This window comes from Musa acuminata, chromosome BXJ3-8, assembly GCF_036884655.1.
Source record: "Musa acuminata AAA Group cultivar baxijiao chromosome BXJ3-8, Cavendish_Baxijiao_AAA, whole genome shotgun sequence".
NCBI lineage: Eukaryota > Viridiplantae > Streptophyta > Magnoliopsida > Zingiberales > Musaceae > Musa > Musa acuminata.
This window is the reverse complement of record NC_088356.1, coordinates 7,321,485-7,330,620: the sequence shown is the minus strand read 5'-3', so window position 1 is coordinate 7,330,620 and position 9,136 is coordinate 7,321,485. Positions and strand designations below refer to the sequence as shown.

The window sequence follows — 9,136 nt, the reverse complement described above, 5'->3', positions numbered from 1 at the left end:
ATGTGGGGGAGACTTGAGGTGTTGAATACCACAGGCTGAGAGATGGGATGACAGGGGTGATGTTCGGCGAGTACCGAGTGCTCTTTCGTTTAGACTTGTGACTGACTTGAGTTGTGATAGTCGATCCAGGCAGTTTGTCCGCACGCTTCAAGTACATCTCATAGTCAGTCAGCTTATCATAGAGATCTTCAAAAGAGACTGATGAGTCGCGTGCCCAAATTGTAGCAGCCAATTCCTTGTAGTCGGTGTCGAGACCATTGAGGGTATGAATGACAACCTCTTCGTCACATAGGGAATGACCTATCAAAGCCAAGTCATCGATGATAAACTTGATATGTTGTAGATAATCAGAGATAGTACTTCCCTCTTGTTTTGTCACCATAAGCTTGGATAGAAGACTGAGCTTGCGAGTACGCGAATGATTTGCCAAGGTGGTTTATAGTTTAGACCATGCATCGACAACTGTCACACATGAAGATATCAAGGGAGCAACGGATCCAGCAACTGACGCTTGAATAGCTTGGAGAATGAGACGATCTTGACGTAGCCACAGTTTGTGAGCTGGATTGGGTACTGGACTGGGATCTCCGGGGATGTTGAGCATGGCCGAAGGACAACTGAAGGAGCCATCAATGTAACCTAACAAGTCGTATCCAAATAAAAGATTAGAAAATTGAGCTCGCCAGGATGCATAGTTGCCACCCTTTGATAACTTAAAGGGGATCAGCGTGGCAACATTGATGGAGATAAGCCCTATAGAAGAACAATAAGTGGGAGTCCCTATAGGAACTGAAACATCAGAAGAAGTGAACGAAGACATTTTTTTTTTTTTTAGAAGAAGTAATGCAGCGAACCTTGTGTGATACTTAGGTCACACAAGGTGGAGAACGAGGGAGGGAGGGGCCGCTGCTATAGATTGCTGCTTGCTGCAGCAAATTAGGCAATCTACAACATTGCCCAAAGCTGCCGGTAGCTGCTGTGGATTGCGGCTTGCTGCAGCAGATTGTAGAGGATGCAGTTCGCCGGAAGATGGCCGCGAAAACTACAGCGATACTCAAGACTGCGGTTCGCCGGGAAATGGCCGCGAAAATCTGCAGCGGTACTCAAGGAAACTACAGTGAGAGAAATCTGCAGCAATTAGGTGTATAGAGGAAAGCGGCAGCGAAAGTTGCTGCGGTAGAGGAAGGAATATGCAACGGTTGCGGCTGCTGCTGGCCGGGAAGCGGCTGCGATAGCGAAAGAGGAAGACATGGCATCCGTCGTTAAGTAAGGAAGACTGAGCGAGGAAGACACCGTCGTTCACCGTTCGTCGCTATTAAGGAGGAAGATACCGCCGTTGAGGAGGCGCCGTTGTGTAGAGGGAAGCGACAGCAAAAGCTACTGCGGTAGAGGAAGGAAGATGCAGTAGTTGTGACTGCTGCTGGCCGGGAAGCGAGGAAGACACCGCTGTTCACCGTTCGCCGCTATTGAGGAGGCAGTGAGAGAATGTTTTCCTCCTTACGTGGTGGCGACGGAGAGTGTCTGCTGTAAGCCGACGATGGAGAGTGTCTGCAAATAGGAGAGGGAGCAAGGCCGGCGAAGAAAAGCAAGACCGGCGATGAAGGAAGAGAAGGAGTGGATGAGCAGAGCCAAGACGGTGCTCGTTAGCACTGGCTCTGAATCCGTGTCTTGGTGCTTCTTCAATGACTCCGCTTGAGGCAGCGTGTTACTGTGACCGCTTGGCTAACACACGGCGATACTGCTGTCGCCAAGAAGGAACTGCTCTGATACCATATTAGAAAATAAATAAATAAACAAGTTATAAAAGAAGTTGATTGTTATTAACATATCCCCCTTCCTTTTATACAGGTTAGGTGGGAGAATTTTCCTCAATAGGTCAGAGGATTTCTCTCAACAGAGTAGCCATGGCTTCCTGAGGTCTCAATCAATAGCCACACCCATGGATAGATCTTTGAATGATTCAAATTGAAAGAATTTGATAGTTGTTTGGAACTATATCACATGATCAATTGATGGAAATATCCAACACGCCACCTTCGTCATACGTTTGATCCAACAAAAATGTTTGGAGGATAGAAAATGAAATCATAGACAACTATTGCAATATTGAGAAAAGGGCAAAAAGAGTGTGAAACAACATGAAGCCAATTTTCCGATCCTCGTTTGCTTACCCGGCCAGCTTACCTGTTAGTGAATGGAGGCAATTGCACCATACATGTGGTCCCTACACAATTTGACCCAATCAACAGGCTGGTAGTTGAGGACGTAACATCAAGCTTCATTCACACCCAGGACACCCCTCCCTTGCAAACCATCGAGGGTGGTGTTGTTCCCCATGCATTCTTGTGTGGGGTCTACACACGTGTAGGTCCCACCATGACAACCGACTTAGTTGTAAACGTATCTATTATGGTCGACGGGACGTCCTCTCCGCTTTGGATATCGAATGGTTTCTAACGCGGCGACGATACCCAGCATTTTTGACCGGAATGTCCGGCATCGAGTGCGATTCTTCGCAAAAGAATGGTGGGTGCAGAGGAATGGCGAATGATCGAAGGAATCACGTCTGATCCACGTTCAAGGCAATATGCAGACAAGTCCTCCATTAGATTGGGAAAGCATGCAAATCCAATATATGTTGACGACAGAAAGCATCCTTTCCAATGACTTCTTTATTTTGACCATTAACTCGATGAGATTTGCTGGCACCGTTTCCGATTCTCATCGTTCTCGACGTGCACAACGTGTCCATATCGGTCTGTAAATTATATTTGGATGGTATAAGAACTAAGATTCGTCGAGCCCCATATTCCTTTCCAGATCACAGGAGACATCCCGTAGAAGGTAGAGATATGACAGTCAGAACAACACTGCCGATGACATGTATCATCAAAACAATCACTCTAAACAAGAAAGAAAAATGTTCTCGGTCGTCAAAATCTTTGCACCAACTTTGGTCGTGATGGGAGCACCACTTACAGTCGGATTCATTTCTCTTCACCAACCTCTTGATGGAGTTGATGTGCCCGTCGGCCCACCGCATTCATCTGACGTGCCAACGGTCCGATGGTCGGCATGGCATGTTAGCGAACCACCAATAAGGCCGGGAACTCATGACCCCATCCGTGGGGTCCCCAGCATCATTTCTCAATGGGCGTACGACACGAGTACAACGCGCTGGCATCTGACGCGGTCCTGGCGAGAGAGCATTTACGGAGAGGAATCAATAAATGACGACCATTAGAGGCCGGTAGTTTGGGGTCAACGAGGAGGAAGAAGAAGAAGGTGGAACCCTCCGTTTAACTTACCGAGAAAGGAGCGAAGGCAGCCCAAGTTGGCGGACAAAACTTAGTTTGTCGTCGGCTCAAAACTCTGCCACAAGGCACGTAGAAATTTCGATTTGCAGCTGACGCAGGTGCTGATGATCGAAGGAAACGATGCCGTCCGTCATCGTTCTCTAACGAAGAATAAGTCCACGTTGACTTTGCGCCCCCCTTTAGCTTGACCACAACGCACCTTCGTAGCAAATTCACGATGTAGAGCCCCAACAACGCCTCGTCTTCTCCCTGCACTGACATATATACCTCCCCTACTCTTCCCAGCCCTTCACTCACAAGGAGACGACGACAGGGGGATGGTATTGCTCCAGGATTAATGCCTGGTCTTCTCATCGTCATCCTGTGGATCTTCTGCACGGTCGTAGTTCTCGCCATCTCCTGGTCCGTCCTCAAAGCCGTATGCGATGGTTTGCCCGACAACCGGACTTCAACCTCCACCATCACCACCACCACCACGGCAGCCGTCGCCTCAATCGCAGCCGCGGCCCCTAACGCCAGCGGGATCATGACAGCGGGCGCCGCCGCCGCCGCCGCCGCCGCCCCCCGAGATGTCCTCTCGGTGCTGCCGGTCTTCGTCTACTCCACGGCTCAGAAGAAGAAGCTGAGCTGCTCTGTGTGCCTGATGGACTTCAAGGAGGGGGAGAAGGGGCGGTTTCTCCCCAGGTGCTTCCACTGCTTCCATGTGGATTGCATAGACATGTGGCTGACTTCTCATTCCGACTGCCCCGTCTGCCGCGCCTCCGTCGACCCCGAAGCTCCAGAGCTTGCCGTCTGATCTTTCCTACTCTGCTCGCTTGTATACAGCTGTAAATAGACATCCTCTATTTGCCGATCACTGTAATCGGTGATGATGGGATCCATCACCTATGTTAAATTCGAGGTTTGTTTTCTCAAAAGAAAAAAAAATCCTAAGGTTAGAGTCTGACCATACGATGAAATTTGGCTGAACCAAAGGAATTGTAATACCTTAATTTTAATTAATAATAAATTAATAATTTTATTCTATTAACAAATAGATTATTAGGGTTAACTTTCCTTTCTCTCTCTTTATTTATAAGCTTCATTGACCCCATTTCATGAGAGATAGCAATATCATCAAGAAAGAAATAGAGGAGTCTTTAGAGTAATTATTAATAAAGATTAAAAGAGGGATCAAATTTCTTTTGTCTTCTTTATCTTTTATAATATATATATATAAATTTTAAAAAAAATATTTTATTGTTCCATAAAAGAGATTTTGTTCATGCATAAACCGATCTTCTAATAATAGAGTTAGTTCAGTTCGAGATGTGACACTTCTCATTTTTGACATGCTTCTATTGATCCTAAATCTTCAAAACTTATCATTTTAAGTTTTCAACTCATACATATATAGAAAAGAGCTATCAATAGATATCATAAATTTGTTAATAAATTTAAGTATAATTTTATTAATATGTGAATCCACGAGAAGGCGAAGAAATATATATTGATAACAGAGAGATTTCCTCTAATAACAAAGAGATTTTCTCAACTGTACAAGGAAATCTTTCTGCTCAATTGAAGAAATCCTCTCTTTCACCGTATATAAATAGATTTCATGTGATACTAATTAAAAAGTATTTTTCTTGTTTCTATCATTTCACTCTTCGTTTTATCATATACAACCAACTTTCACAAGCTAATGATATTCTAATAGATATTTATATAGAGAGAACTCCAATTCTCGTACTCTTCCTTATTTTACTTGGATTTTTTTGTCTATTATTTTTAATTACGTTTTTTTCATATTTTCTTGTGATTGGATTGAGAAGCCCCGTAAAGTCAGCATCTACATGAACTATATATATAATTTTTATATGACTAAGAATATTGCACTAGCGAGGGATTCAAACATTTCATTGGAGATGATTGATACAACTAGTTTACTAAACATTTTACGATTTTCATTTTTATTTGTTATCGATGTCGTAAGTTCTTAATTTATTTTTAGATGAAATTAAAATGCACATGTGTTTGCCTCATGTCAGAAAAATCTTGATATCTAAACTTATTTTATAAATATATTTTAATATGGGAATTTAAGATATGATGATTAATGCTCATTTTAAGTCACTTTTATTTTACTATATAATTCCTTAAAATATCTAAGAGGGATTGTAAGAAGTTTGTAATACAATCACAATGCACAAAGTTTAAATGTTGAGGACCACTGGTTACCCCATTGTGCTTACATTTGCCTCTTCACCTTATCGTGAGGTCTCATTATCTTTATATGATTGCCTCTATCTCGCGAGGTTTTGTCGCCTCTGCTCCATCATGAGTCCCATTGATTGTGTTGAAATAGAAGATGAGATTGAGGGCAAGGAGGTGACCGGGCCTACCCCACACATTATGATGGGAGGAAAAAAATATAATCATTGACCAAGGATAGAATAATGATGGGAGGAGCGAGAAGAAAGGAAAGAGCTGAGTGAAGAAATGAGTGAATGACGATGGGGAAAGGTCCAAGATAGTCAATCCGGGATGAAAGAAAATGCCAAAAATAGAATGATGGGTATGAGATTTTTCGTAGGCAAAGATAGGAGAGAAGATAAGGCAACCGAAGTTTGGACGAAAGATGTGAAAGCAAAGGGAGTAGACAAGAAGCTAGTAGAGGACATAACCATAAATGAATTCTTAGAGGCTATAGGCCAAAAGATGAAGGACAAAGGCAACAGATAAGGGTGTTGTGGCAACGACGAATGAGGGGTGAACATAGTTGAATATCGAAGATAATCTCATCTTTTAAAAAATAAAAGATATTATGTGAATAAAATAAAAAGAGAACACAATATTTGATATTTCAGATGGGTTATAAGTTATTTTTCTAAATTTTGTTACTATTCTAGATAATAACAACAAAAATATAAAAAAATAAAAATCCAATTAAAACATGGTTTTAATTCACAATATAAATAGATAACTCATTTATGGATATTTTGATAAATAAATTGATAATCGATCGAAGTTATTTTTGGAAATCGAAATAATTGAACTCTATGAAATGAAATATTGTTCTAGAGCCGTAGTGACCCAGATTTGATATTTCCATGACTATAAATCCTTTTTTATAATCAAAATTTAGATTTAATTTTGTTTACCTTTACTCTTTTTCTTCTGTGTTATCCTACTCTCTGTTTTTTTTTATTTTGGATTCGGTTTGACTTCTCTTCTTGATAAGGACCATAAAATGATGAAAAAGATAATAATAATAATAATAATAATAATAATAATAATAATAATAATAATAATAATAATAATAATAATAAAGGGGGCGCTCCGTAAGTAAAAATGATATTTATTTATGGTAAATCGCCCAATAATAATTTTACTTGAGACACAAATTCAACAAGCAGACAATACTGCAAGACTATGCCATGTATCCACGTAGAAGACGAGTGTTGACATTGGTCGATCAGACCAATCCACTGTCATGAGGCACTCCAGCCATCGGCAGCCATTGATCACCCGAAATGAAGTTGCTGACAGTAAAATTGATGGCGTCGTTGGCGCTGATCACAAGGTATCCTGGCCAGTCGACGCGGCCGGCCGTGCCGGAACCGGGACCGCTGTTGTTGTACTCTGCGTAGTACAACGTGTTCAGTGCGAGGTCATCGCTGTTCCATTGCACCCAACCTGCAGGCTCGATCAGCGAATCCATGTAAGATTGCATGACCACGGTCCTCGAGTAAGGCTTCCACGGTCGGCCGAGGTACGTCATCGGCGACTCCTGTGATTCCAGGCAGAGGGCCGTGGCGGCCAGATCAGCCGCGTCGAGGAAGTTGCAGGACTGCATCGACGTGCCGGTGTTCTGGTTCGGGTCGGTCCGGCCTTGCGCGGTGATGGTGTTGATCTGGCCAGGGAGGGGCAACCGGGAGTAGACGTTGCAGTTCTGGAACACCACCGCTGCGTTGCCGAATATGTAGTCCACTGTGCCGTAGATGTCGCACTCCCTGTAGAACTGCCTCATGGAGTGGGTGTAGAGCGTGTCTTGGTAGCCCTCGAAGCTGCATCTGTAGAAGGTGGACATATCTGCGTTGTTCAGGACCGCGACCGCTTGGTACTTGGCCGGCCCGGCCGCGTTTCGGAAGGTTATGTTGATCGCCACGAATCCATGTCCGAGGGCGACTACAGGTGAAAGACTTGTGTCAGGTAAAGCATATCTTGGGAATGGTAACCAAGCGGTCACGTACCAAAGGTCGAGGAGGTGAAGGTAGTCCAGCCATCACCGACGCTATGGTTGCCGGTGATCACCGTCTGGTTGATCCCATCGCCGATCATCATCAAGTGTTTCTTCTGCTTGGGGATGACGACGTACTCTTCGTAAACCCCGGCGGCGACGTATATCAAGTGGTAGCCGGTGTTTTCGTCGTGGTCAACGGGGGCCGACTTCACCGCGTCTGTGATCGTCACGAAGTTCCCACTGCCGTCTTGGCTCACCCGCACGACGTCGTTTACCAGGACGGCGTCGGTCGCCTGAAGGAGCCCCCGCCCGCTCCACTTCTCGAACAGCTCCCTTTTCTGGGCCGGCATCCTCAGCGGTAGCTCGCCGTCGAGGCCGACGGCGACTTCGTGGAATAACAGTGTCTTCCTACGTGGGACTCTGGAGTGGCTGACGTTCCTGTTCTTCCTGTGAGGCTCCCAGGCCCGCTTGAAGAGTGCAAGGGAGACGCCGTAGAGCTTAGTGCTATTGTGCATAGGGACGGAGAGGCCGTTCTTGATGGACCACGCCGACTCCGTCGCATGCAGGCCGTCGGAGCAGGTGTGCTGGTTGGTGACCAGAGCTGACAGCAGGGTGTGCACCTTGTCGGCTTGGTGGTCGAGGAGCTTGTCGGTGTCATTCAGTGTGGTTTCAGCCGCGGTGAGGATGTCGATGTTGAGCTCCGACAGGAGCTGGCAGTCGAGGAGGGCCAACGAGGCAGTCGGCGACAGGTTCGACTTGTGAGCGAGGTATCGGTTGATCAGATGGAGGAACTTCCTGGCATTGGAGAGGGACTTGGCGACGGAGAAGCGGCCATACTCGTACAGGTTGTTGGATCCTCGTGGGGGAAGGACCGTCTTGCAGAACTTGGGGTCGAGCGTCGAGTTGCATGCGGTGGAAGGGTCGACAGGGGCCAACAGAGGAACTACGGAGACAACGGGACTGAGGAGGAAGAAGGAACTCAGGAGGAAGAAAGCAATGGCGTCGGAAGCCATGATGAAAGTGGTGAGGGCCATCGAGTATGCATGTATATATATAAGCGGATGAGAGGGGCTTCATGGTGAATGGAAATCTGGTTGTCTTCATCTTCTTTGCGTTGTCCATTGTGATGACAAACAAACTTTCTACATAGGTCAACATTAATGACCTAAGAAATCAATCAACCATGTTCAAGAGAAGGTGGAAACCATGTCAAGTAGTTTGTCTGCGAACGAGCGATTTAATGGCGAGGGCTAACGAAAAGTTGATGTTAAGAAGGGATGATGACTGGGCAACACGAAAAGGGACTTGCCTTGAATCTGGTATTGTTTGGTAGAAAGCTTTTGATTTAGAAGGTAATATTTGACTGATGGGATCAGATATTTGATTTGACCTCAAGAATCTGTGCACTGATTCCATTGCTTTGATCAGGATATAAGTTTTAGATATCAAGAAATGAGGTGATTCTTGTATCAACGTCTGTAAAGCTCATGAAAAGATGGTTTTCGTTGTTTAGTTCATCATCTCTGCAAGTGGACGGTGATATCTTTCTTTCCAAGGACAAGTTCGAAGCTCCCCTCGATGACATCTTTTAATG

At 44.8% G+C, this 9,136-nt stretch overlaps 2 protein-coding genes across 2 annotated transcripts; one reads left to right on the top strand and one right to left on the bottom strand.

The window, feature by feature from the left end:
* Nucleotides 1-3,654: 3,654 nt before the first annotated feature.
* On the top strand, nucleotides 3,655-4,113 carry LOC135645724 (RING-H2 finger protein ATL64-like). The gene has a single exon (XM_065164371.1). It carries the CDS (start codon nucleotides 3,655-3,657, stop codon nucleotides 4,111-4,113), a length of 459 nt encoding a protein of 152 aa, XP_065020443.1.
* A 2,646-nt stretch (nucleotides 4,114-6,759) lies between these two features.
* Nucleotides 6,760-8,594, bottom strand: LOC103994262 (pectinesterase-like). Its single transcript, XM_009414592.3, has 2 exons — nucleotides 7,553-8,594; nucleotides 6,760-7,487 (listed from the first exon to the last, which is right to left on the bottom strand). Exons 1-2 carry the CDS (start codon nucleotides 8,574-8,576, stop codon nucleotides 6,775-6,777), a joined length of 1,737 nt encoding a protein of 578 aa, XP_009412867.3. The 5' UTR covers nucleotides 8,577-8,594; the 3' UTR covers nucleotides 6,760-6,774.
* Between the last annotated feature and the right edge of the window lie 542 nt (nucleotides 8,595-9,136).